Raw genomic sequence first — 27648 nt, forward strand, 5'->3', positions numbered from 1 at the left:
TCTCTGACCTGACCATGCACAAGGTGGGAATGGGGCGAAAAATGGTGAAAACGGGAAAAAATGGGGAAAAATGGGGAAGAATGGCATAAAAATGGTGAAAATCAGGAAAAAAACGGCATAAAAGTGGGGTAAAATGGGATAAAATCAGGGGAAACAGAGGGTGGAGGAGAACTTTGTGATCCTGTTCTCTGACCTGACTATGCACGAGGTGGGAATGGGGCAAAAAACTGTGAAAACGGGAAAAATCTGGCGGTTTTGGGGTGAAAGAGCTGGGGCTGGGTTTTGGGGTGAAATCGAGCGGTTTTGGGGTGAAATCGGGCGGTTTTGGGTTGAAACGGGGTGGTTTTGAGGTAAAAGCAGAGCTGTGGCCGGGTTTTGGGGTGAAATGGGGCGGTTTTGGGGTGAAATCGGGCGGTTTCGGGGTGGAAGCAGAGCTGCTGGGTTTTGGGGTGAAATGGGGCAGTTTTGGGGTGAAATGGGGCGGTTTTGGGGTGAAATCGAGCAGTTTTGGAGTGAAATCGGGCGGTTTTGGGTTGAAACGGGGTGGTTTTGAGGTAAAAGCAGAGCTGTGGCCGGGTTTTGGGGTGAAATGGGGCGGGTTTTGGGGTGGAAGCAGAGCTGCTGGGTTTTGGGGTGAAATCCGGCAGTTTTGGGTCCCCAGCGCCGCTCTCCCCTTCCCGCCCCAGCTGAAGGTGCTGCCCCGGGACCTGCAGCTCTGCTCCGAGACGGCCTCGGGCGTGGACGTGGGGGGGGCAGCACGAGTGGGGGGAGCTGGTGCAGCTGGACCCCCAAACCGTGGGGGTCATCGTGCGCCTGGAGCGGGAGACCTTCCAGGTGAGACCCCCAGATCCGCCCCAAATCCTGCCCCAGATCCCCCCAAAAATCCCCCAAAACCCCACGGAAATTCTCAGAAAAATCCACCCAAAAATCCCAGAAAACCCCACGGAAATTCTCAGAAAAATCCCCCCCAAAAAATCCCCCAAACCACACGGAAATTCTCAGAAAAATCCACCCAAAAAATCCCCCAAAACCCCACGGAAATTCTCAGAAAAATCCACCCAAAAATCCCAGAAAACCCCACGGAAATTCTCAGAAAAATCCCACCCAAAAAATCCCCCAAAACCACACGGAAATTCTCAGAAAAATCCCCCCAAAAAATCCCACAGAATCCCACGTAAATCCTCCTGAAATCCTGCCCAAGATCCCCCCAAAAAATCCCCCAAAACCCCACAGAAATCCCCCCAAAAAATCCCACAGATTCCCACGGAAATCCTCAAAAAAATCCCCCGAAAAAATCCCACAAAACCCCAGAGAAATCTTCCTCAAATCCTGACAAAAATCCCCCCAAAAAATCCCCCCAGACTCCACGGAAATTCTCAGAAAAATCCACCCAAAAAATCCCACAGAACCCCACAGAAATCCTCCTGAAATCCTGCCCCAAAATCCCCCAAAAAATCCCCCAAAACCCCACGGAAATCCTCAAAGAAAATCCACCCAAAAAATCCCACAGAACCCCATGGAAATCTTTCTGAAATCCCCAAAAAAATCCCGCAAAACTCCACGGAAATCCTCAAAAAAATCCACCAAAAAAATGCCACAAAACCCCACAGAAATCCTCAAAAAAATCTCGCCGAAAAATCCCCTAAAACTCCACGGAAATCCTACTGAAATCCCTGCCAAAAATCCCCCAAAAAATCCCCCAAAACCCCACGGAAATCCTCAAAGAAAATCCACACAAAAAACCCCACAGAACCCCATGGAAATCCCCCCAAAATCCTGACCAAAATCCCCCCAAAAAATTCCCCAAAACGCTACTGAAATCCTCAAAAAAATCCACCCAAAAAATCCCACAGAATCCCACAGAAATCCTTCTGAAATCCCGCCCGAATCCTCCCAAAAAATTCCCCAAAACCTCTTGGAAATCCTCCTGAAATCCTGCCCCAAAATCCTCCCCAAAAATCCCCAAAAAAGGCCACGGAAATCCTCCTGAAATCCCCAAAAAATCCCCTTCAAAAAATCCTCCAAAACCTCACGGAAATCCTAAAAAAACATCCTCCCAAAAAATCCCCCAAAACCCAAGAGAAATCCCCCTCAAATCCTGACCAAAACCCCCTCAAAAAATCCCCCAAAACCCCACAGAAATCCCCCCCAAAAATCCCAGAAAACCCCACGGAAATTCTCAAAAAAATCCCCAAAAAGGCCACGGAAATCCTCCAGAAATCCCCCAAAAAATCCCCCCAAAAATCCCTCAAAACCCCACAGAAATGGGGTGTAGCCCAGGTGTGTCCCAGGTGTCTCAGGTGTGTCCCAGGTGTATCCCAGGTACATCTAGGTGTGTCTCACCTGTCCCAGGTGTATCTCAGGTGTATCTCAGGTACATCCAGGTGTATCCCAGGTGTGTTTCAGGTGTGTCCCAGGTGTATCTCAGGTACATCCAGGTGTATCTCAGGTGTATCCCAGGTGTCTCAGGTGTGTCCCAGGTGTATCTGACCTGTCTCAGGTGTGTCCCAGGTGTATCCCAGGTACATCTAGGTGTGTCTCACCTGTCCCAGGTGTATCTCAGGTGTATCTCAGGTACATCCAGGTGTATCCCAGGTGTGTTTCAGGTGTGTCCCAGGTGTATCTCAGGTACATCCAGGTGTATCTCAGGTGTATCCCAGGTGTCTCAGGTGTATCCCAGGTGTATCTGACCTGTCTCAGGTGTGTCCCAGGTGTCTCAGGTGTGTCCCAGGTGTATCTCAGGTACATCCAGGTGTATCTCAGGTGTATCCCAGGTGTCTCAGGTGTATCCCAGGTGTATCTTACCTGTCTCAGGTGTGTCCCAGGTGTCTCAGGTGTGTCCCAGGTGTATCTCAGGTATATCCAGGTGTATCTCAGGTGTATCCCAGGTGTCTCAGGTGTATCCCAGGTGTATCTGACCTGTCTCAGGTGTGTCCCAGGTGTCTCAGGTGTGTCCCAGGTATATCTCAGGTACATCCAGGTGTATCTCAGGTGTATCCCACCTGCCTCGGGTGTATCCCAGGTGTATCCCAAGTGTATCTCAGGTGTATCTCAGGTGTCTCAGGTGTGTCCCACCTGTCCCAGGTGCTGAACATGTACAGCAAGGTGGTGACGGTGCGGCACCAGCCAGCCCTGGGTGTGTCCCAGGTGTATCCCAGGTGTATCCCAGGCAGTCCCACCTGTCTCAGGTGTATCCCAGGTGTATCTCAGGTACATCCAGGTGTATCCCAGGTGTATCCCAGGTGTATCATACCTGTCCCAGGTGCTGAACATGTACGGCAAGGTGGTGACGGTGCGGCACCAGGCCGTCAGCCGCAAGAAGGACAATCGCTTCGCCGTGGCGCTGGACTCGGAGCAGAACAACATCCACGTCAAGGACATCGTCAAAGTCATCGACGGCCCCCACTCCGTGGGTCTGGGGTCCCTGGGGGGTTTGGGGGGAGGTTTGGGGGGGATTTGGGGGGTTTTTGGGGGGATTTGGGGTGGGGTTTGGGGGGGTTTTGGGGCAGAACAACATCCACGTCAAGGACATCGTCAAAGTCATCGACGGCCCCCACTCCGTGGGTCTGGGGTCCCTGGGGGGGTCTGGGGGTCCCTGAGGGGTTTGGGGGGGAGGTTTGGGTGGGTTTGAGGGCATCCTCAGGAATTTTGGGGGGGGTCTCACACAGTAAATTTGGGGAGGGTCTCCCCAGCAGCTTGGGAGGATCTCAGGCAGTAATTTGGGGAGGGGTCTCACCCAGTAATTTGTGGGCTCTCCCCCAGCATTTGGGGGGTCTCACAGTATGATTTGCGGGGGTCTCAGGCAGTAATTTGGGGAGGGGTCTCACCCAGTAATTTGTGGGCTCTCCCCCAGCAGTTTGGGGGTCTCACAGTATGATTTGCGGGGGTCTCAGGCAGTAATTTGGGGAGGGGTCTCAGGCAGTAATTTGGGGAGGGGTCTCAGGCAGTCATTTGGGGGTCTCCCCCAGCGGTCTGGGGGGGTCTCAGGCAGTCATTTGGGGGGCTCCCCCAGCAGTTTGGGGGGGTCTCAGGCAGTAATTTGGGGGAGGGGTCTCGCACAATAATTTGTGGGCTCTCCCCCAGCAGTCTGGGGGGGGTCTCAGGCAGTAATTTGGGGAGGGGTCTCAGGCAGTCATTTGGGGGGCTCCCCCAGCAGTCTGGGGGGGGTCTCAGGCAGTAATTTGGGGAGGGGTCTCAGGCAGTCATTTGGGGGTCTCCCCCAGCAGTCTGGGGGGTCTCAGGCAGTGATTTGGGGAGGGGTCCGACCCTGCCGCGCCCCCCTCCCCGCAGGGCCGCGAGGGCGAGATCCGCCACCTGTTCCGCGGCTTCGCCTTCCTGCACTGCAAGAAGCTGGTGGAGAACGGCGGCATGTTCGTCTGCAAGACGCGGCACCTGGTGCTGGCGGGGGGCTCCAAGGTGAGCCCCCTCCCCGGCGCCCCCCGTTTTCCCCTTTTCCCCCTTTTTCCCCCCATTCCGACCCCCTTTGCCCCCTCCCCAGCCCCGGGACGTCACCAACTTCGCCATGTGCGGCTTCACGCCGATGTCGCCCCGCATCAGCAGCCCCATGCACCCCAGCGGGGCCGGTGAGTGCCTTTGGGGAGGGGTCCCGGGGGGCTCTGGGGACCCTCGGGGGCCCCGCTGAGCCCCCCACCCACCCCCGCAGGGCAGAGGGGCGGATTTGGGGCCGGGGGGCTGAGCCGGGGGCCGCGGGCGCCGCGACAACGACCTGATCGGGCAGACGGTGCGCATCTCCCAGGGGCCCTACAAAGGTGGGTGCGCCTCTGAGACCCCCCAAAGCCCCCCCAAAAAACCCCCCGGGGGGATCCCCAAACCCCCCTGACCCCCCCCGGGCCCCCCCAGGGTACATCGGGGGTGGTGAAGGACGCCACGGAGTCGACGGCGCGCGTGGAGCTGCACTCGACGTGCCAGACGATCTCGGTGGACAGGCAGAGGCTGACCACCGTGTGAGTGGGGCTGGGGACACCCTGGGGACACCTTGGGGACATCCTGGAGACATCTGGGGACATCCTGGGGACAGTTCTGAGACAGTCCTGGGATGGGGACAGCCCTGGGGACAGGGGTGGGACAGTGCCAGACGATCTCGGTGGACAGGCAGAGTCTGACCACTGTGTGAGTGGGGCTGGGGACACCCTGGGGACACCTTGGGGACATCCTGGAGACATCTGGGGACATCCTGGGGACAGTTCTGAGACAGTCCTGGGATGGGGACAGCCCTGGGGACAGCCCTGGGGACAGGGGTGGGACAGTGCCAGACGATCTCGGTGGACAGGCAGAGGCTGACCACTGTGTGAGTGGGGTGACACCCTGGGGACACCCTGGGACACCCTGGGGACACCCTGGGACACCTTGGGGACATCCTGGGGACAGTTCTGAGACAGTCCTGGGATGGGGACAGCCCTGGGGACAGGGGTGGGACAGGGATGAGGACAGGGATGGGACAGTGCCAGACGATCTCGGTGGACAGGCAGAGGCTGACCACCGTGTGAGTGGGGCTGGGGACACCCTGGGGACACCCTGGGACACCTTGGGGACATCTGGGGACATCCTGGGGACACCCTGGGGACAGTCCTGGGCAGGGCACAGGCCTGGGGACATCCCTGGGGACCCCCTCCCAGGGCTGGGGGTGACCCCTAAGGGGGTCTCTGGCACCCTCGAGAGGGTCCAGGACCCCCTCCCTGTGACCCCCCCCGTGTCCCCTGTCCCCGTGTGACCCCCCTGTCCCCTGCGGGTGTTCCCGTCCCCATGTGTGACCCGAGTGTCCCCGCAGGGGGTCCCGGCGCCCCGGGGGTCTCACCTCGGCCTACGGGAGGACCCCGATGTACGGCTCGCAGACCCCCATGTACGGCTCGGGGTCCCGCACGCCCATGTACGGCTCGCAGACCCCGCTGCATGACGGTGAGTGCTGGGGACATGGGGACACGGGGACACTGCTGGGGACATGGGGACATCACTAGGGACATGGGGGACATGGGGGTACAGGGACATGGGGACAGCCCCATGTACGGCTCGCAGACCCCGCTGCATGACGGTGAGTGCTGGGGACATGGGGACATTGGGGACACAGGGACACAGGACATAGGGACACTGCTGGGGACATTGGGGTACAGGGACACGGGGGTACAGGGACACAGGACATGGGGACAGCCCCTGTACGGCTCACAGGACCCCGCTGCATGACGGTGAGTGCTGGGGACACGGGGACATTGGGGACTTGGGGACACTGCTGGGGACATTGGGGACATGGGGACACTGCTGGGGACATGGGGACACTGCTGGGGACATTGGGGACATGGGGACACTGCTGGGGACATGGGGGACACTGCTGGGGACATGGGGACACTGCTGGGGACATTGGGATACAGGGACACGGGGGTACAGGGACACGGGACATGGGGACAGCCCCTGTACGGCTCGCAGACCCCGCTGCATGACGGTGAGTGCTGGGGACATGGGGACATGGGGGACACTGCTGGGGACATTGGGGACACTGCTGGGGACACAGGGACACAGGACACTGGGGGTACAGGGACACAGGACATGGGGACAGCCCCATGTACGGCTCGCAGACCCCGCTGCATGACGGTGAGTGCTGGGGACATGGGGACATTGGGGACATGGGGACACTGCTGGGGACATGGGGACACTGCTGGGGACATGGGGACATGGGGACACCAGGGGACATCACTAGGGACATGGGGACATGGGGGTACAGGGACACAGGACATGGGGACAGCCCCATGTACGGCTCGCAGACCCCGCTGCATGACGGTGAGTGCTGGGGACATGGGGACATGGGGACACTGCTGGGGACATTGGGGACACTGCTGGGGACATTGGGGTACAGGGACATGGGGGGTACAGGGACATGGGGGTACAGGGACATGGGGACACAGGGACACAGGACATGGGGACAGCCCCTGTACAGCTCGCAGACCCCGCTGCATGACGGTGAGTGCTGGGGACATGGGGACATTGGGGACATGGGGACACTGCTGGGGACATTGGGGACACTGCTGGGGACACAGGACATGGGGGTACAGGGACATTGGGGTACAGGGACACAGGACATGGGGACATGGGGACACTGCTGGGGACATTGGGGTACAGGGACACAGGACATGGGGACATGGGGACACTGCTGGGGACACTGCTGGGGACATGGGGGACAATTCTGGGGACATTGGGGTACAGGGACATGAGCCTGGTGACACTGGGGACACTGCTGGGGACAATTCTGGGGACAGTTCTGGGGGTCAGGGGTCCTTCTGGGGGGGTTCTGGGGACACTGGGGACACAGGGACATTGGGGACATGGGGACACTGGGGACCCTGGGGGGCTCTTGGGGGTCCTGGGGGTGATGGTGTCCCCAGGGGGTGACGGTGATTTCGGGGGGGTCCCAGGGGTGATAGTGGTTTTGGGGTGTCCCTCGGGGGTCCCTGGGGGGTGACGGTGACTTTGGGGGTCCCTGGGGGGTCCCTGGGTGGTCCCCAGGGGCTGACGGCGATTTCGGGGTCCCCAGGGAGCCGCACCCCCCACTACGGCTCGCAGACCCCCCTGCACGACGGGAGCAGGACCCCGGCCCAGAGCGGGGCCTGGGACCCCAACAACCCCAACACGCCCTCCAGGTGAGACCCCCACCCAAAATAACCCCAACACGCCCTCCAGGTGAGACCCCCACCCAAAATAACAACCCCAACACGCCCTCCAGGTGAGACCCCCACCCAAAATAACAACCCCAACACGCCCTCCAGGGGAGACCCCCACCCAAAATAACCCCAACAGCCCTCCAGGGGAGACCCCCACCCAAAATAACAACCCCAACACGCCCTCCAGGGGAGACCCCCACCCAAAATAACCCCAACACGCCCTCCAGGTGAGACCCCCCACCCAAAATAACCCCAACACGCCCTCCAGGTGAGACCCCCACCCAAAATAACAACCCAGCACACCCTCAAGATGAGACCCCCCCCAAAAAAAACCCTTTTGGTCCCTTTGGGGACCCCTCCCCAATTCCCCTGCCCTGTGTTCTGGGGGGTGGGTTCCCATTCTTGGGGACCCCTCCCCAATTCCTTTTTTCTCTGGGGTTGTGTTCCCATTTTTTGGGACCCCTCCCCATTTTCCCCCCTGTGTTTTGGGGTTGTGCTCCATTTTTTGGGGACCCCCTCCCCATTTCTGGGGCTGTGTTCCCATTCCTGGGGCCCCCCTCCCCATTTTCCCCCCTGTGTTTTGGGGTTGTGTTCCCATTCCTGGGGCCCCCTCCCCATTTTTGGGCCCCCTCCCCATTTCCCCCCATTTCTGGGGCTGTGTTCCCATTCCTGGGGACCCCTCCCTATTTTCCCCCCTGTGTTTTGGGGTTGTGTTCCCATTTTTTGGGGCCCCCTCCCCATTTTTGGGGCCCCCTCCCCATTTTTTCCCCCCAGGGCCGACGAGGATTTCGAGTACGGCTTCGAGGACGAGCCCACCCCCCTCCCCCCAGGGCTACGGGGGCACCCCCAACCCGCAGACCCCGGGGTACCCCGACCCCGCGTCCCCCCAAGTCAGCCAGCCCTACAACCCCCAGACCCCCGGCACGCCCGCCATGTGAGTGGGGACCCCGAGACCCCCGAAACCCCCCCAAAATACCCCAAAATCCATCCCAAAATCCACCAGAAATACCCCAAAATCCGGGGGGACCCCCAAAATCTGCAGGGTTGGGATGTGGGGGGAAAGGGTGAATGGTCCTGGGGACCCCGAGACCCCCGGAAACCCCCCCAAAATACCCCGAACCCCCCCCGAAATCCACCCCAAATACCCCAAAATCCACCCCAAATCCCCCTGAATTCTCCTCAAATCCCCTCAAAATCCGGGGGGACCCCAAAATCTGCGGGGTGGGGATGTGGGGGGAAGGGGTGAATGGTCCTGGGGACCCCGGAACCCCTCGAAACCCCCCCAAAATACCCCAAAATCCCTCCAAAATACACCCCAAATACCCCAAAATCCACCCCAAATCCACTGAAATACCCCAAAATCCGGGGGGACCCCAAAATGGGCGGGATTGGGATGTGGGGAGGTGGAGGGGAAGGGGGGGAATGGTCCTGGGGGCCCCAAACCCCCAAAATCCACCCCAAATCCCCCTGAAATACCCCAAATTCACCCCAAAATACTCCAAACCCCCCCCCCAAAATCCAGGGGGGGCCCAAAATGGGGGGAAAATTGGGTTAAAAATGGGGAAAAATTGAGTAAAAAATGGGGGAAATTCGGGGAAATATTGGGTAAAAAAGTGATGTGGGAAAATTGGGTTAAAAATTGGGTAAAAATTGCGTAAAAAATGGGTAAAAATGAAAAAAAAAGGGTAAAAAATGGGGAAAATTGGGGGAAAAAGGGGAAAAATGGGGGAAAATGGGGAAAAATGGGGAAAAAATGGGGGGAAAATGGGGAAATATTGGGTAAAAAATGTGGAAAAATTGGGTAAAAAATGGGTAAAAAACGAAAAAATGGGTAAAAAATGGGGAAAAATTGCATAAAAATTGGGGAAATATTGGGTAAAAAATGTGGAAAAATTGCATTAAAAATTGGGTAAAAAAAATGGGTAAAAACCGAAAAAAATAGGTAAAAAATGGGGAAAAATTGGGTAAAAATTGGGTAAAAAATGGGGGAAAATTGGGTAAAAAATGTGTAAAAATTGGGTAAAAAATGGGTAAAAATGAAAAAAAATGGGGAAAAATTGGGGAAAAAATGGGGGAAAAATGGAGAAAAAGTGGAGTTTGGGGGCCCCAAAATCTGCCGTGAAAGGGGGGGAGCGGCTGGGGGTGCCGGGGACCCCCCCGGGCGTGACCCGGGCGTGACCCCAGGTGTGACCCGGGGCGTGACCCCAGGGTGTGCCCCCACCCGTCCCCAGGTACAACACGGAGCAGTTCTCGCCCTACGCCGTCCCCTCCCCCCCAGGGCTCCTACCAGCCCAGCCCTCCCCCCAGAGCTACCACCAGGTGGCCCCGAGCCCGGTGGGCTACCAGAACACGCACTCGCCGGCCAGCTACCACCCCACGCCCCTCCCCCATGGCCTACCAGGTACCCCCGAGCCCCCCGGGACCCCCGAAACCCACCCCAAATCCACCCTGAGCCCCCTGAGCCATCCCGAACCCCCTGAGCCCCCCAAAGCCCCCCGGGCTACCAGAACACGCACTCGCCGGCCAGCTACCACCCACGCCCTCCCCCATGGCCTACCAGGTACCCCCCGGGACCCCCGGGACCCCCCGAAACCCACCCCAAACCCGCCCCGAAAACCCCAGACCTGCCCCGAGCCCCCAGACCCACCCTGAGCCCCCCAAACCCACCCCGAGCCCGGTGGGCTACCAGAACACGCACTCGCCGGCCAGCTACCACCCCACGCCCTCCCCCCATGGCCTACCAGGTACCCCAAAACCCCCTGAGCCCCCCAAAACCCACCCCAAATCCACCCTGAGCCCCCCGAGCCAGCCCGAACCCCCTGAGCCACCCTGAGCCCCCCAAAACCCACTCCAAGACCCCCCTGGCACCCCCAAGCCCCTTTTATCCCCCCCAAACCCCCTTGTACCCCCCCAAACCCCTTCGTAGCCCCCCCCAAAAGCCCCCCAAACCCCCTTGGAGCCCCCCCAAGACCCTCTGATTCCCCCCCAAACCCCCTCCAAGTCCCCCAAACCCCCTTGGAGCCCCCCTAAACCCCACTTGTATCCCCCAAACTCCCCTGTACCCCCCCCAAAAACCCCTTTATGACCCCCCTAAACCCCCTTTTAGCCCCCCCAAACCCCCTTGGAGCCCCCCCTGACGGTGTCCCCTTGCCCCCCAGGCCAGCCCCAGCCCCAGCCCGGTGGGCTACAGCCCCATGACCCCTGGGGCCCCCTCCCCGGGGGGGTACAACCCCCACACGCCGGGCTCGGGCATCGAGGCCAGCGGGGGGGACTGGGTGACCACGGACATCCAGGTGAAGGTCAGGGACTCGTACCTGGACAGCGCGGCCGTGGGCCAGACCGGCGTCATCCGCAGCGTCACGGTGCCTGGGGGGGGTTTGGGGGTCCCAGGGGGGGTAAAATGGGGTTTGGGGGGGATAAAAGGGGGTTTGGGGGGGATAAAAGGGGGTTTAGGGGGTCCCAGGGGGGTTTGGGGGGGATAAAAGGGGATTTGGGGCAGCCAGACCAGCGTCATCCGCAGCGTCACGGTGCCTGGGGGGGCTGAAACGGGGTTTGGGGGGTCCCAGGGGGGGTAAAATGGGGTTTGGGGGGGATAAAAGGGGGTTTGGGGGGGATAAAAGGGGGTTTGGGGGGTCCCAGGGGGGTTTGGGGGGGATAAAAGGGGATTTGGGGGGGGTACAATGGGGTTTGGGGGGGATAAAAGGGGGTTTGGGGGGGCTAAAAAGGGATTTGGGGGGTCCCAGGGGGTTTTGGGGGGATACAAGGGGGGTTTGGGGGGGTCCCAGGGGGGCTGAAATGGGGTTTGGGGGGGATAAAAGGGGGTTTGGGGGGTCCCAGGGGGGTTTGGGGGGGATACAAGGGGGGTTTGGGGGGTCACAGGGGGGCTAAAATGGGGTTTGGGGGGTCACAGAGGGAATACAAGGGGGTTTGGGGGGGGTTTGGGGTCATTTCAGGGGGGATATTTTGGGGGGATTTTTGGAGGATATTTGGGGGCGTTTCAGGGAGTTTTTCTGGGTGATTTTTTGGGGTCATTTCAGAGGGTTTTTGGGGTCACTTTCGGGGGATTTTTGTGGGGATTTTTGGGGTCATTCCAGGGAGTTTTTGGGGGATTTTTTGGGGGGATTTTTTGGGTCTTTTCAGGGAGTTTTTGGAGGGGATTTTGGGGGATTTTTGGGGGTCATTTCGGAGGGGATTTTGGGGAGATTTTTGTGGGGATTTTTGGGGTCATTCCAGGGGGTTTTTGGGGGATTTTTTGGAGATTTTTGTGGGGATTTTTTTGGGTCTTTTGGGGGGGGATTTGGGGTATTTTTGGGGTCACTTTGGGGCTGACCCCTGCCCCCCCAGGGCGGGATGTGCTCGGTGTACCTGAAGGACAGCGAGAAGGTGGTGAGCGTGTCCAGCGAGCACCTGGAGCCCGTCACGCCCACCAAGAGCAACAAGGTGGGACCCCAAAAACACCTGGGGACCCCAAAAATGTACCTGGCATCCCAAAAATGTACCTGGGAACCCCAAAAATACACCTGGGGAAACCAAAAACACACCTGGGGAAACCAAAAACACACCTGGGTACCCCCCCCAAACTCACCTGGAGCCCGTCACGCCCACCAAGAGCAACAAGGTGGGACCCCAAAAATACCCAGACCCCAAAATGTACCTGGGGACCCCCAAAAACACAGAGGGATCCCCAAAATATACCTGGGGATCCCAAAACTCACCTGGGGACCCCCCAGGGGACACCTGGGGACCCCCAAATCCCCTCTGAGTCCCCCAAATTCCCTTTGAGGTCCCCAAATCCCCCCTAAATCCCCTCTGGGACCATCCAAACCCCCCCTGAGCCCCCCAAATCCATCCTGAGCCTCCCCAGTCCCCTCTGGGACCCCCCCCGAGCCCCCCAAATTCCCCTTTCCACCCCAGGTGAAGGTGATTTTGGGGGAGGACCGCGAGGCCACCGGGATCCTGCTGAGATCCCCCCCCAAAACCCACCCAAATTCCCCAAAAAAATCCCCCCAAAATCCCCCCAAAAACCTCTCTGGGACCCCCCAGACCCCTCTGGGCCCCCCCTGAGCCCCCCAAACCCCCGTTTTCCCCCCCCAGGTGAAGGTGATTTTGGGGGGAGGACCGCGAGGCCACCGGGATCCTGCTGAGCATCGACGGCGAGGACGGCATCGTGCGCATGGACCTGGAGGAGCAGCTCAAGATCCTCAACCTGCGCTTCCTGGGCAAGCTGCTGGAGGCCTGAGCCCCCCCGCAGCCCCCAGCCCCACTGCCCCCCGCCCCGCCCCCCTCCTGCCCCTTTTTTCCTCCTTTTTTTCCCCATTTTTTTTCCCATTTTTTGCCCCATTTTTCCCATTTTTCGCCCATTTTTTGGCCATTTTTTGCCCATTTCCGCCCCTTTTTTCGCCCCTTTTCTGCCCATTTTTTGCCCATTTCTTACCCATTTCTGCTCCATTTTTGCCCCTTTTTTTCCTCCTTTTTTGCCCCATTTTCCCTCCTTTTTTTGCCCAATTTTTGCCCATTTCCGCCCCATTTTTCGCCCTTTTCTGACCCATTTCTGCTCCTTTTTCGCCCCCTTTTCTGCCCCTTTTTTTCCTCCTTTTTTTGCCCATTTCTGCCCATTTTTCGCCCATTTCTCCTCCTTTTTCTCCCCCTTTTCTGTCCCTTTTTCCTCCTTTTTTTGCCCATTTTTTCCTCCTTTTTTTGCCCCTTTTTGCCCCTTTTTTGCCCTGTTTCTGCTCCTTTTTTACCCTTTTATTGCCCCCATTTTCTGCCCCTTTTTTGCCCGTTTTCTGCCCCGTTCCTGCTCTCCCCTCAGCTGCTGTTTCTGGTTTTGGTGTTCAATAAAGAACCGCGGGCGCAGCGCTTCCGTTTTGGGGCAAATTCCAGGGGATTTGGGGGCTGGTTTGGGGCGGGATTTTTGGGAATTTTGGGCTGGTTTTGGGGCCCATTTTGGGACAAATCCGGGGGTTTTGGGCCCTTTCTGGGGGATTTGGGGCTGATTTTGGGGCCAGTTTTAGGGGGAAATCTGGGCTGATTTCCAGGCCCGTTTTGGGAGATTTGGGGCTGATTTTGGGGCCCATTTTGGGGCAAATTTTGGGGGGTTTGGGGCTGGTTTCAGAGCCCGTTCTGGGGCCAGTTTCAGGGGATTTGGGGCTGATTTTCAGGCCAGTTTTGGGGCTGGTTTGGGGCAGGTTTTTGGGGCCAGTCTGGGTGAATTTGGGGCTGGTTTCCAGGCCCATTTTGGGGCCAGTCTGGGGGAATTTGGGGCTGATTTTGGGGTCAGTTTTGGGGGTTTCGGTGCCGCTTTCGGGGGCCACGAGCCCGCCATTTCCCCGGGCCCGGCCTTTCCCGCCTTCGCTCTGATTGGCTGCCGCGCCTCTGGCCCCGCCTTCCCCTCACCCCCATTGGCCGCCCGCCTCGCCGCCATTGGCTGAACACCCCGCTCGCCCCGCCCCTCTCCCTCACCCCTCTCCTCTGATTGGCTCCCCCCTCGCCCACCCCGCGGCTCCCATTGGCCGCCGCTCCCGCGCCGGCGCGTTGCCGTACAGCAACATGGCGGCGTCCATGGCGGGCCGGGCGGCGGCCTGGGGGCTGCGGCGGGTCCGGGCCGCGACCCCCGGGACCCCCGGGGACCCCCCGGGACCCCCGCGGGCTCCGGGCCCCGGCGCGCCCTCAGCGCCCCCCGCCGCGGGCCCCGACACGGCCGCGGTGCTGCGGGAGCGGCTGCGGCAGCGCCAGGTGAGGGCGGGGGGCGGGCACGGGGGGAGGGGCGGGGGGCACCAGGGGTCCCCAAGGTGTCCCCCAGGTGTGCCCCGGTTGTCACCAGGGCTCCCTCAGGGGTCCCTACGTGTCCCCCTGATGTCCCCAGGTGTCCCCCCAGGTATCTCCCAGTGGTCCCTGAGTGTCCCCCAGGTGTCCCCAGGTGTCCCCCAGGTGTGCCCAGGTGTCCCCCGAGAGTCCCTGGGTGTCCCTCTTGTCCCCAGGGGTCCCCTCTGTGTGTGGCTGGGGTCCTCCTCATCCCCAGGTGTCCCCAGGCTGTCCTCAGGGGTCCTAGATGTGCCCAAGGTGTCCCCAGGTGTCCCCTGAGTGTCCCCCAGGTGTGCCCAGGTGTCCCCCGAGATTCCCCAGGTGTCGCCTGCTGTCCCCAGGTGTCCCCCAGGGGTCCCGAGTGTCCCCCCCGGTGTCCGCAGGTCTCCCCAGGTGTGCCCAAGGTGTCTCCCAGGTGTCCCCAGGCTGTCCTCAGGTGTCACTGGGTGGTCCCCAGGTGTCCCCCAGGGGTTCCCGAGTGTCCCTCAGGTGTCCCCCCGAGAGTCCCCAGGTGTCCCCGGGTGGTCCTGAGGTGCCCCCAGGGGTCCCCCGGGTATCTCCCAGGTGTCCCCAGGTGTCCCCCAGGCTGTCCTCAGGTGTCACTGGGGGTCCCCAGGTGCCCCCTGGGGGTTCCCGAGTGTCCCTCAGGTGTCTCCCAGGTGTCCCCAGGCTGTCCCTGGGGGTCCCCAGGTGTGCCCAAGGTGTCCCCAGGCTGTCCCTGGGGGTCCCCAGGTGCCCCCCGGGGGTCTCCAAGTGGTCTTCAGGTGTCCCCTGTCCCTCTCTCACCTGTCCCCAGGTGTCGGGGTGAAGCCCCCAGCCCCCCTGAGGGGTCTCAGGACCCCCACCCACCCCGGGGGTCCCGGGGGGTCCCTGCGGCCGCTGCTGCTGCGCCTGGGGGGGGCTCCTGGCGGCCTCGGGCGGCGCCGCCGTGCTCTACGTGTTCGGTGAGTGGCACACCTGGCACAGGTGTCACCTCAGGGTCCCCAGTGTCACCTCAGGGTCCCCAGTGTCACCTCAGGGTCCCCAGTGTCACCGGAGTGTCCCCAGTGTCACCAAAAGGTCCCTGAAGTGTCCCCAAAGTGTCCCCAAATGTCACCTGAGTGTCCCCAGAGGTCCCCAAAGTGTCACCTGAGTGTCCCCAAAAGGGTCACCAGTGTCACCTGAGTGTCCCCGAATATCACCAAAGTGTCCCCAAATGTCCCCGGAGTGTCCCCAAAGATCCCTGAGTGTCCCCAGAGTGTCCCCCAGTGTCCCCACAGGGGTCCCTGAGTGTCCCCAAAGTGTCCCCAAATGCCACCTGAGTGTCACCAGAGGTCCCCAAATGTCACCAGAGTGTCCCCTGAGTGTCCCCAAAGATCCCTGAGTGTCCCCAAAGGTCCCTGAGTGTCCCCAGAGTGTCCCCAAAGTGTCCCCAGAGTGTCCCCAAAATGCCCCCAGTGTCACCACAGGGGTCCCTCGGTGTCCCCAGAGTGGACCAAAGGCGCCACCAGTGTCCCCAAATGCCCCCCAAATGTCCCCAAAGTGTCCCCCAGGTGTCCCCAAATTGCCAGCAGTGTCACCAGTGTCCCCAAAAAGGTCCCAGGTGTCACCAAAGTGTCCCCAAGTGTCCCCAAATTGCCAGCAGTGTCACCAGGTGTCCCCGAATGTCCCCCAAAACGTCCCCAGTGTCCCCAGAAGTGTCCCCAAGTGTCCCCCTGTCCCCCCAGGACACTGCAGGGACACTCCTCGATGTCCCCAAAGTGTCCCCAATGTCCCCAAGTGTCCCCAAGTGTCCCCAAGTGTCCCCATTGTCCCCTCTGTCCCCGCAGGCAGCAACGCCGTGGAACGAGCACGGGGACAAGGTGAGGGGATGGGGGGGGCACTGGGAGCACTGGGGGGCACTGGGATGTACTGGGGGGCACTGGGGGGCACTGGGGGGGGCACTGGGATGTACTGGGGGGCACTGGGGGGGCACTGGGGGGGCACTGGGATGTACTGGGGGGCACTGGGTGACAGCTGTCCCCACAGGGGGGGACAGTGCGGGGGGGGGGCGGCGCTGGCCCTGTCCTGCTGTCCCTGCTGTCCCTTTTTGTCCTTTTTTGTCTTTTTTGTCCCTTTTTGTCCTTTTTTGTCTCTTTTTTGTCCCTTTTTTGTCCCTTTTTGTCCTTTTTTGTCCCTTTTTTTGTTCTTTTTGTCCCTTTTTTGTTCTTTTTGTCCCTTTTTTGTCACTTTTTTGTCCCTTTTTGTCCCTTTTTGTCCCTTTTTATCCCTTTTTTGTCCCTTTTTGTCCCTTTTTGTCCTTTTTTGTCCTTTTTTGTCCCTTTTTGTCCCTTTTTTGTCAGTTTTGTCCCTTTTTGTCTTTTTTTGTCCTTTTTTGTCCCCTTTTTGTCACTTTTTGTCCTTATTTGTCACTTCTTTCCCTTTTTGTCCCTTTTTTGTCCCTTTTTTGTCACTCCTGTGTCACTTTTGTCACCCCAGCCCCTTCCTGCCCGCGGGGACATCCGGGGACATCAAAGGGGGTGGCAGAGGGTGACAACGGCCGGGGGAGGGGACAGGGGAGCAGCGGTGTCACCTTCGCTGGCAATTGTCACCAATTGTCACCAATTGTCACCCGCGGGGGGCTGGCCCTGCCCCCTCTGCGTCCCCCAGTGTCCCTTTGTGTCCCCTGATGTCCCCTCGGTGCCACCTCACCTGTCCCCTGATGTCCCCTCGGTGTCCCCTCAGTGTCCCCTGATGTCCCCCTCAATGTCCCCTCGGTGCCACCTCCCTGTCCCCAGTGTCCCTCAGTGTCCCCTTTGTGCCACCTCAGTGTCCCCAATGTCCCCTCAGTGTCCCCTCAGTGCCACCCCATTGTCCCCAATGTCCCTTCAGTTTCCCTCATTGTCCCCTGATGTCCCCTCAGTGTCCCCTCGTTGTCCCCAATGTCCCCCAATGTCCCTCACTGTCCCCTCAGTGTCCCCTCAGTGCCACCTCCCTGTCCCCTCCCTGTCCCTCTGTCCTCAGTGTCCCCTCTCTGTCTCTTTGTGTCCCCTCAGTGCCACATCTCTGTCCCCCAATGTCCCCTCAGTGTCCCCAATGTCCCCCAATGTCCCCTCACTGTCCCCTCGATGTCCCTTCTGTGCCACCTTGATGTCCCCTCTCTGTCCCCAATGTCCCCTCACTGTCCCCTGTGTGTCCCCTCAGTGTCCCCTCAGTGCCACCTCAGTGTCCCCAATGTCCCCCAGTGTCCCCCAAGGTCCACAATGTCCCCTTTGTGCCACCTCAGTGTCCCCCAGTGTCCCCAATGTCCCCTCTCTGTCCCCTGTGTGTCCCCTCAGTGTCCCCTCGTTGTCCCCAATGTCCCTCATTGTCCCAAATGTCTCCCAATGTCCCCCAGTGTCCCTCAGTGTCCCCCTTTGTGCCACCTCAGTGTCCCCAATGTCCCTCAGTGTCCCCTCAGTGTCCCCAATGTCCCCCAATGTCCCTCAGTGTCCCCTTTGTGCCCACCTCAGTGTCCCCTCTGTGTCACTTTGTGTCCCCTCCTTGTCCCTCACTGTCCCCTGTGTGTCCCCTCATTGTCCTCTCGGTGTCCCCAATGTCCCCCAATGTCCCCTTGGTGTCCCCTCAGTGCCACCTCCAGTGTCCCCCAATGTCCCCTCTGTGTCCCCACAGATCCCGGATGAGTTTGACAGCGGTGAGTGACCCCGTGGGGGACAGGAGGGGGACAGGGGGGGACAGGGGGGGACACAAGGGGACCCTGCCCCGGTGCCACCCCCCGTTTGTCACCCCGCTGTCACCCCCAGCCCCGCTCACGCCCCGGTGTGACACAAAGGGGGAGGGGGGGGCACTGCCACCCCGGGGGGGGGGGGGGGCTGTCACTCTGTCCCCTCTGGGTTTGTCCCTGTCCCCTTTTTGGGGGGTCCCTGTCCCCATTTGAGGGGTCCCTGTCCCCTTTTGGGGGGTCCCTGTCCCCTTTTGGGGTCCCCCCTGTCCCCCTCTGGGGTGTCCCTGTCCCCTTTTGGGGGTCCCCTGTCCCCTCTGGGGTCCCCCTGACCCCCCGGGGGTCTCTGGGGGTCCCCAGACCCCGTTGGGATCCGGCACCTGCGCAGAACCTACAAGTACTTCAAGGACTACAGGCAGGTGAGCTTGGGGGTCCTGGGGGTCCTGGGGGGGCTTGGGGGGGTCCTGGGGGGATTTTGGGGGTCCTGGAGGGGTCTAGGGGGGGGTTTGGGGGCTCCCAGTGTCCCTGTTTGTGTCCCCAATGCCCAAAATGTCCCAATTTTGTCCCAAATGTCCCAATTTTGTCCCAATTTTGTCCCAAATCTCCCCGTTTTATCCCCATTTCTGCCCCCAGACGATCATCGAGCCCCCAGTGTCCCAATTTTGTCCCAAATCTCCCCGTTTTGCCCCAATTTTGCCCCCAGACAATCATCAAGCCCCCAATATCCCAATTTTGCCCCAATTTTGTCCCAAATCTCCCCGTTTTGCCCAATTCTGCCCCAGATGATCATCGAGCCCCCAATGTCCCAATTTTGCCCCAATTTTGTCCCAAATGTCCCAATTTTGTCCCAAATCTCCCAATTTTGCCCCAATTCATGCCCCCAGATGATCATCGAGCCGACGAGCGCGCGCCTGCTGCCCGACCCCCTGCAGGAGCCCTACTACCAGCCCCCCTACACGCTGGTCATCGAGCTCACGGGGGTCCTGCTGCACCCCGAGTGGTCGGTGAGGGACCCCGAAAACTCCTGGACCCAAAAACCCCAAAATCCCCCAAAAAACGGCTCAAAAACGGCTCAAAAACCCCAAAAAAACGGCTCAAAAACCCCAAAAAACGGCTCAAAAACCCCCAAAATCCCCCAAAAAACGGCTCAAAACCAGCCCAAAAACCACCAAAAAAATCCCAAAAGTCCTGCTGCACCCCGAGTGGTCGGTGAGGGACCCCAAATCCCCCAGACCCAAAAAAAACCCAAAAACCCCAAAATCCCCCAAAAAAATGCTCAAAAACCCAATAAAAACAGCTCAAAACCAGCCCAAAAACCACCAAAAAAAATCCTGCTGCACCCCGAGTGGTCGGTGAGGGACCCCAAAACCGCAGGAATTTGCCCCAAAACCTCCGGAATTTGCCCCAAAACCTCCGGAATTTGCCCCAAAACCCCTGGAATTTGCCCCAAGACCTCCGGAATTTGCCCAAAACCACCGGAATTTTGCCCCAAACCTCCGAGATTTGCCCCAGAACCTCCAAGATTTGCCCCAAACCTCCAGGATGTGCCCCAAAACCTCCAGAATTTGCCCCAAAATCACCAAATTTGCCCCAAAACCCCCGGAATTTGCCCAAAACCTCTGGATTTTTTCCCAAAACCCCCCGGAATTTGCCCCAAAACGCCCGGAATTTGCCCAAACCTCTGGAATTTGCCCCAAACCTCCAGGATCTGCCCCAAAACCTCCAGAATTTGCCCCAAAATCACCAAATCTGCCCCCAAACCCCCGGAATTTCCCCCCAAAGCCCCAGAATTTTTCCCAAAACGGCGGGAATTTGCCCCAAACCAGCTGGTGACGGGCTGGCGGTTCAAGAAGCGCCCGGGCATCGAGCACCTCCTGCAGCAGCTCGCGCCCCCTCTACGAGATCGTCGTCTTCACCTCCGAGACCGGCATGGTCAGCAGCAATTTGGGGGGAATTCGGGGGGATTTGGGGTTTTGGGGGGGTCCTGGGGGGGTTTGGGGGAGGTTTGAGGGGTTTTGGTCAAGGGGGTTGGTGGTTCGGGGGTAAAACAGAATGGGGGTGGAAAAGCAGCTTAAAACAGCCCCAAAAAACAGCCCAAAACCCCAAAAGAATGGCCCAAAAAACACCTCAAAACCCTTAAAAATATCACCCCAAAAAACAGCCCAAAAACAGCCCAAAACCCCAAAAGAATGGCCCAAAATCCCCCCAAAAAATCACCTCAAAACCCCCCAGAAAACAGCCCAAAACCACCCCAAAAAACAGCCCAAAACCCCAAAAGAATGGCCCCAAAAAACACCTCAAAATCCTTAAAAATATCACCCCAAAACCACCCCAAAAAAACAGCCCAAAAACAGCCCAAAACCCCAAAAGAATGGCCCAAAATCCCCCAAAAAAATCACCTCAAAACCCCCCAAAAAACAGCCCAAAACCACCCCAAAAAACCAGCCCAAAATCCCCCCCAAAGATCACCTCAAAACCCCCCCAAGAAACAGCCCAAAACCACCCAAAAAAAACAGCCCAAAATCCCCCAAAAAATCACCTCAAAATTTCCCAAGAAACAGCCCAAAACCACCCCAAAAAACAGCCCAAAATCCCCCCAAAAAATCACCTCAAAACCCCCCCAAAAAACAGCCCAAAACTACCCCAAAAAACAGCCCAAAACCCCAAAAGAATGGTCCAAAATCCCCCAAAAAAACACCTCAAAATATCCCCAAGAAAACAGCCCAAAACCCCAAAAGAATGGTCCAAAATCCTCCCAAAAATCACCTCAAAATCCCTGAAAACAGCACCCCAAAGTCCCCCAAAAAAACACCCTGAAACCAGCCCAAACCCCCCAAAAGAATGGTCAAAAATCCCCCAAAAATCACCTCAAAACCCTCAAAAAAAAAGCCCAAAACCCCTGAAACGACCTCAAACCCCTCGAAACAACCCCCAAAACAATGCCAAAACCCCAGAAACTACCCCAAAATGACCCAAAACCCCCCGAAATGACCCCAAAACAACCCCAAACCCCCCAAAAATACTCCCAAACCCCCGAAACGACCCCAAAACCCCCAAAACAACCCCAAAACCCCCCAAAATGACCCCAAAACAATCCCAAACTCCCCGAAACAACCCCAAACCCCACAGAAACTACTCCAAACCCCCTCGAAGCCCCCCAAAAACCCCAAAAAGCCCCCCAAAAACCCCAAAACCCCAAAAAGCCCCCAAAAACCCCCAACCCCCCCCGCTGCCCCGCAGACGGCGTTCCCGCTGATCGACTCCATCGACCCGCACGGCTTCGTCTCCTACCGGCTCTTCCGCGACGCCACGCGCTACATGGACGGCCACCACGTCAAGGTGGGCACCCCCGGGCACCCCCGGCCCCCTTTTTGGGGCGGAAAGCTCAGATTCGGGGCGTCCCGCAGGACATCTCGTGCCTGAACCGCGACCCGGCGCGGGTGGTGGTGGTGGATTGGCGCCGGGACTCGTTCCGGCTGCAGCCGCACAACGGGCTGGCCCTGCCGCGCTGGGACGGCGGCTCCGGAGGACCCGCGCGCTCTACGACCTGGCGGCCTTCCTCAAGAGTGGGTGAAATGCCCCAAAAATGCCTTTAAACCCACCCAAAATCCATCCAAACCCGCCCAAAATCCATCCAGACCCACCCAAACCCAGCGGCTCCGAGGACCGCGCGCTCTACGACCTGGCGGCCTTCCTCAAGAGTGGGTGAAACGCCCCAAAAATGTCCTGAAATGGCCCAAAAACGTCCTGAAATGGCCCAAAAATGTCCTGAAATAACCCAAAAACCCCGTTAAACCCACCCAAAATCCATCCAAACCCCGCCCAAACCCACCCAGAATTCACCAAACCCACCCAAACCCCAACGGCTCCGAGGACCGCGTGCTCTACGACCTGGCTGCCTTCCTCAAGAGTGGCTGAAATGTCCCAAAGAGCCCAAAAACCCCGTTAAAACCCACCCAAAATCCATCCAAACCTGCCCAAAATCCACCCAGACCCACCCAGAATTCACCAAACCCGCCCAAACCCCAATGGCTCCGAGGACCGCGCACTCTACGACCTGGCTGCCTTCCTCAAGAGTGGGTGAAACGCCCCAAAAATGTCCTGAAATGGCCCAAAAATGTCCTGAAATGGCCCAAAAACCCCGTTAAACCCAGCCCAGACCCACCCACACCCACCCAAAACCCACCCAGACCTGCCCAAAATACACCCAGAATTCCCCAAAATCCCCCAGTTTCCCCCTGAAATCCCTCAAATTCACCCCTAAAATTCCCCAATCTCCCCCCAGATCTGCCCCAAATCCCCCCAGTTTCCCCCCAAAATCCCCTAAGTCCCCCGTTCCCCGCAGCCATCGCGCTCAGCGGCGTGCAGGACGTGCGCGCCGTGCTGCAGAATTACTCGCACGAGGCCGATCCCCTGGCCGCGTTCCTGCGGCGCCGCTCCCGCCTCCAGGAGGTCTGCGGGCACCGGGGGGCACCGGGGGGGTACCTGGGGGCACCTGGGGGCACCTGGGGGCACCTGGGATACACCTGGGGGCACCTGGGGGCACCTGGGATACACCTGGGGGCACCTGAGACAGCTGGGATACACCTGGGGGCACCTGGGGGGTACCTGAGATACACCTGGGGGCACCGGGGGGCACCTGGGGGGTACCTGGGGGCACCTGGGATACACCTGGGCACACCTGAGATACACCTGGGCACACCTGGGGGCACCTGGGGGGTACCTGGGATACACCTGGGCACAGCTGGGGGCACCGGGGGGCACCTGGGATACACCTGGGGGCACCTGGGGGGGTACCTGGGATACACCTGGGCACAGTTGGGGGCACCTGAGATACACCTGGGGGCACCTGGGATATACCTGGGGGCACCTGAGATAGCTGGGACACACCTGAGATACACCTGGGGGCACCTGGGCACACCTGGGGCACCTGGGATACACCTGAGATACACCTGGGCACACCTGGGGGCACCTGAGATACACCTGGGATACACCTGGGCACACCTGGGGGCACCTGAGATACACCTGGGATACACCTGGGCACACCTGGGGGCACCTGGGATACACCTGGGCACACCTGAGACAGCTGGGACACACCTGGGATACACCTGGGGCACCTGGGGGGTACCTGGGGGCACCTGGGCACACCTGAGATACACCTGGGGGGCACCTGAGATACACCTGGGGGCACCTGGGGGGTACCTGGGGGCACCTGGGCACACCTGAGATACACCTGGGGGGCACCTGAGATACACCTGGGGGCACCTGGGATACACCTGGGGGCACCTGAGATACACGTGGGATTTACCTGGGGGTTACCTGGGGGTCTCAGGGGTTACCTGGGGGGTCTCGGGGGGTCTCACCTGTCTCACCTGGGGGTCTCACCTGTGACAGGAGGAGCAGCAGCGGAGGGCGGAGCTGGGGGGGGGGTCTCACCTGGGCACACCTGGGGGATATTTGGGGTTACCTGGAGGGTCTCAGGGTTACCTGGGGGGTCTCGGGGGTTACCTGGGGATACCTGGGGGGTCTCGGGGGGATATTTGGGGTTACCTGGGGGGTCTCGGGGGTCTCACCTGAGCTCACCTGTCCGGTAGGAGGAGCAGCAGCGGAGGGCGGAGCTGGGGGGGGTCTCACCTGGGGGTTACCTGGGCACACCTGGGGGGTCTCGGGGGGATATTTGGGGTTACCTGGGGGGTCTCGGGGGTTACCTGGGGGGTCTCACCTGGGGGTCTCACCTGATAGGAGGAGCAGCAGCGGAGGGCGGAGCTGGCGCAGGGCCGGAAGCCGCCGGGGGCGGGGCCTTTCCTGGGCTCCCTCACCGGGCGCCTCTGGCCGCGCTCCAAGCAGCAGTGACGTCACCGCGGCGTCACCGTGACGTCATCGCCGCGGCGGGACGGCGCCGTGGGGGGAGGGGCACCCCAAATCCCCCCTCCCCTCCCCCAACCCCGAATTCCCAGAACGCCGCGGGTGGGGGAGGGGATTGGGGGGGGTGGGGGAGGGGTCTGGGGGGGCCCGGCCCCGATTTTGGGGGCGAATAAAGGCGGAAATGGAGTCTGGGGGTGCTCTGGTTGGGGGAGGGGATTTGGGGAGGGGTCTGGGGGGGACCCCCGCGGGTTTGGGGCTGAATCCCCGTTTTTGGGGTCAAATCCCCATTTTCGGGGTCAAATCCCCATTTTCGGGGTCAAATCCCCAATTTTGGGGTCAAATCCCCATTTTTGGGGTCAAGTCCCCCTTTTTTAGGTGGGTTTGGGGGCTGAATTCTCCGTTTTTGGGGTCAAATCCCCAATTTTGGGGCTCAATTCCCATTTTGGGGCTCAGTTCCCCAATTTTGGGGTCAAATCCCCAATTTTGGACTCAGTTCCCATTTTGGGGCTTGGTTCCCCAATTTTGGGGTCAAATCCCTCTTTTCAGGGTGGGTTTGGGACTGAATCCCCAATTTTGGGGCTGAATTCTCCCTTTTTGCGGTCAATCCCCATTTTTGGGGCTGAATCCCCTTTTTTTGAGTGGTTTTGGGGCTAAATCCTCATTTTTGGGGCTCAATCCCCTTTTTGGGGCCAAATCCCGCGGGTTTGGGTGGGTTTGGGGGCTGAATCCCCCATTTTGGGGCTGAATTCCCCTTTTGGGGAGGTTTTGGGGCTCAATCCCCGTTTTTGGGGCAGAATTCCCCATTTTTCGGGCTCAATCCCCATTTTTGGTGATGAATTCCCCATTTTGGGGCTCAATCCCCGTTTTGGGGCAGAATTCCCCTTTCTGAGCCGGGTCTGTGGCCAGATCCCACAGGTTTGGGAGGTTTTGGGGCTGAATCTCCTTTTCTGGGTGGTTTTGGGGCTGAATCCCCCTTTTGAGGCCCCAGCCTCCCTTTTTGGGGTTTGAATCTCCCTTTTTTGGGTCCAAATTCCCTTTTTTTGGGTCCAATCCCCTTTTTTGGGTCCAAATTCCCCTTTTTTGGGTCCCAATCCCCATTTTTTGGGGTCAGATTCCCTTTTTTGGGTCCAAATTCCCCTTTTTTGGGTCCAAATCCCCTTTTTTGGGTCCAATCCCCTTTTTTTGGGTCCCAATCTCCTTTTTTGGGTCCCAATCCCCTTTTTTGGGTCCAAATCTCCTTTTTTGGGTCCAATCCCCTTTTTTGGGTCCAAATTCCCCTTTTTTGGGTCCCAATCCCCATTTTTGGGTCCCAATCTCCTTTTTTGGGTCCAATCCCCATTTTTGGGTCCCAATCCCCTTTTTTGGGTTTGAATCTCCCCATTTTTGGGTTCCAATCTCCTTTTTTGGGTCCCAATCCCCATTTTTGGGTCCAAATCTCCTTTTTTGGGTCCCAATCCCCTTTTTTGGGGTCTGATTCCCTTTTCTGTGTTTTAATCTCCCTTTTTTGGGTCCCAATCTCCTTTTTTGGGGTCAGATTCCCTTTTTTGGGTCCCAATCCCCTTTTTTGGGTCCAAATCCCCTTTTTTGGGTCCCAATCCCCTTTTTTGGGTCCCAATCCCCTTTTTGGGTCCCAATCCCATTTTTGGTGCCTCGTGGGCGTGGCTTACGCGCGGTGGGCGGGGCCCGCGGCGGTGGGCGGGGCTTTGCCGCCTTCAAATGGGTCTGGGGGCGGCGCGGGGCCCAGAGGCCGCCGAGCCCCGGCCCCGACGGGACCCCCCGCGACCCCAGACCCGGCCATGCTGCTGCCCCTCCCCCTCCTGCCCCTCCTCCTCCTCCTCTTCCTCGGCCCCGCCCCGGTGAGGGGGGCGGGGAATTTGGGGAGGGGGCGATTTGGGGGTCCTGGGGGGGATTTTGGGGGTCTTGAGGGGGATTTTTGGGGTCTTGGGGAGGGATTTGGGGTCTTAGGGGGGATTTTGGGGGGGATTTTGGGGGTCCTGGGGGGGGATTTTAGGGGGTCCCTGGGGGGGATTTTGGCGCTCTTTGGATCAATTTGGGTCTGGGGTCGCCAGGGCCGCCCCGCGGGGGGTCCTGGGGGGGATTTTGGGGGGTCCTAGGGGGGGATTTTGGGGGTCCTGGGGGGATTTTGGGGTCTCTGGGGGGGATTCTGGGGGTCTTGAGGGGGATTTTGGGGGGGATTTGGGGACTCTGGGGGGATTTTGGGGGTCCCGGGGGGGATTTTGGCGCTCTTTGGGTCAATTTGGGTCTGGGGTCGCCAGGGCCGCCCCGCGGGGGTCCTGGGGGGGATTTTGGGGTTTCTCTGGGTTAATTTCGGGGGTCCCGGAGGGAGATTTTGGGGTCCCTGGGGGGGATTTTGGGGGTCCCGGGGTTAATTTTGGGTTAATTTCGGGGGTCTCTGTGTTAATTTCGGGTCTGGGGTCGCCCGGCGCGCCCCGCGGGGCTCCTGAGGAGGATTTTGGGGGTCCCGGGTGGGATTTTGGGTTAATTTCGGGGGAATTTGGGTAAATTTGGGGGGATTTCGGGGGGATTTTGGTTAATTTGGGTCTGGGGTCTGCAGGCTCGCCCCTCGGTGTCCTGGAGCTGCGGATCCTCTCCGTCCCCGGGGGTCGCGGGGGTCCGTGCGGGGGTCCCGGGTGGGATTTTGGGTTAATTTCGGTGTGATTTCGGTTAATTTTGGGTTAATTTCGGTGGATTTTGGGGATATTTCGGGGGGATTTTTGTTAATTTTTGTTAATTTGGGTCTGGGGTCGGCAGGCTCGCCCCGCGGGGGTCCTGGAGCTGCGGGTCCTCTCCGTCCCCGGGGGTCCCGGGGTGATTTTGGGTTCATTTTGGGTGTATTTGGATTAATTTTGGTGTGATTTTGGTTAATTTCGGTGGGATTTGTGTTGATTTTGGGTTAATTTTTGCCAATTTTGGTTAATTTGGGTCTGGGGTCGGCAGGCTCGCCCCGCGGGGGTCCTGGAGCTGTGGGTCCTGTCCGTGCCCGGGGGGTCCCGGGGTGATTTGGGTTCATTTTGGGTTAATTTTGGTTAATTTCGGTGTGATTTTGGTTAATTTCGGTGGGATTTGTGTTAATTTTGAGTTAATTTTTCGGGATTTTGGTTAATTTGGGTCTGGGGTCCGTAGGCTCGCCCCGCGGGGCTCTTGGAGCTGCGGGTCCTTTCCGTCCCGGGGGGTCCCGGGGTGATTTTGGGTCTCTTTGTGTCAATTTTGGTTAATTCCGGTGTGATTTGGGTTAATTTTGTGTTAATTTCGGGCGGATTTCTGTAAATTTTGGTTAATTTGGGTCTGGGGTCTGCAGGCTCGCCCCGCGGGGGTCCTGGAGCTGCGGGTCCTGTCCGTGCCCGGGGGTCCCGGGGTGATTTGGGTTCATTTTGGGTGTATTTGGGTTAATTTCGGTGTGATTTTGGTTAATTTTGTGTTATTTTTGGGTAATTTCGGGATGACTTTTGTTAATTTTGGTTAATTTGGGTCTGGGGTCCGCAGGGCCGCCCCGCGGGGGTCTTGGAGCTCCGGGTGCTCTCCGTCCCGGGGGGTCCCGGGGTGATTTTGGGTTAATTTTGGGTTAATTTTGGGTTAATTTCGGGTGGAATTTGGGTTAATTTCGGGGGATTT

The 27648-nt window shown here is 59.1% G+C and overlaps 2 protein-coding genes across 2 annotated transcripts in view; both read left to right on the plus strand.

The window, feature by feature from the left end:
* LOC135291937 (transcription elongation factor SPT5-like) overlaps positions 1 to 13047 on the plus strand; it is a 28465-nt gene extending 15418 nt beyond the window's left edge. Inside the window, 17 exon segments of the mRNA XM_064406180.1 lie at positions 687 to 746; positions 748 to 834; positions 3263 to 3409; positions 4291 to 4416; positions 4499 to 4769; positions 4861 to 4868; positions 4870 to 4964; positions 5789 to 5916; positions 7541 to 7646; positions 8442 to 8484; positions 8486 to 8601; positions 9899 to 10046; positions 10048 to 10068; positions 10826 to 11029; positions 12012 to 12107; positions 12582 to 12611; positions 12793 to 13047. Coding sequence (XP_064262250.1) covers positions 687 to 746; positions 748 to 834; positions 3263 to 3409; positions 4291 to 4416; positions 4499 to 4769; positions 4861 to 4868; positions 4870 to 4964; positions 5789 to 5916; positions 7541 to 7646; positions 8442 to 8484; positions 8486 to 8601; positions 9899 to 10046; positions 10048 to 10068; positions 10826 to 11029; positions 12012 to 12107; positions 12582 to 12611; positions 12793 to 12906 — 1800 coding nt within the window. The 3' untranslated portion in view covers positions 12907 to 13047.
* A 2348-nt stretch (positions 13048 to 15395) lies between these two features.
* LOC135291936 (mitochondrial import inner membrane translocase subunit TIM50-like) lies at positions 15396 to 24136 on the plus strand. The gene is given in 12 exon segments (XM_064406179.1): positions 15396 to 15415; positions 16280 to 16312; positions 18102 to 18123; positions 18511 to 18569; positions 19035 to 19154; positions 19977 to 20039; positions 20041 to 20082; positions 21391 to 21489; positions 21558 to 21666; positions 21804 to 21851; positions 22496 to 22602; positions 23893 to 24136. Coding segments are annotated over 8 exon segments (699 nt in total). The 5' UTR covers positions 15396 to 15415; positions 16280 to 16312; positions 18102 to 18123; positions 18511 to 18569; the 3' UTR covers positions 24004 to 24136.
* Positions 24137 to 27648: the final 3512 nt, after the last annotated feature.

This window comes from Passer domesticus, unplaced genomic scaffold, assembly GCF_036417665.1.
Source record: "Passer domesticus isolate bPasDom1 unplaced genomic scaffold, bPasDom1.hap1 HAP1_SCAFFOLD_159, whole genome shotgun sequence".
In the NCBI taxonomy this organism is placed as follows: domain Eukaryota; kingdom Metazoa; phylum Chordata; class Aves; order Passeriformes; family Passeridae; genus Passer; species Passer domesticus.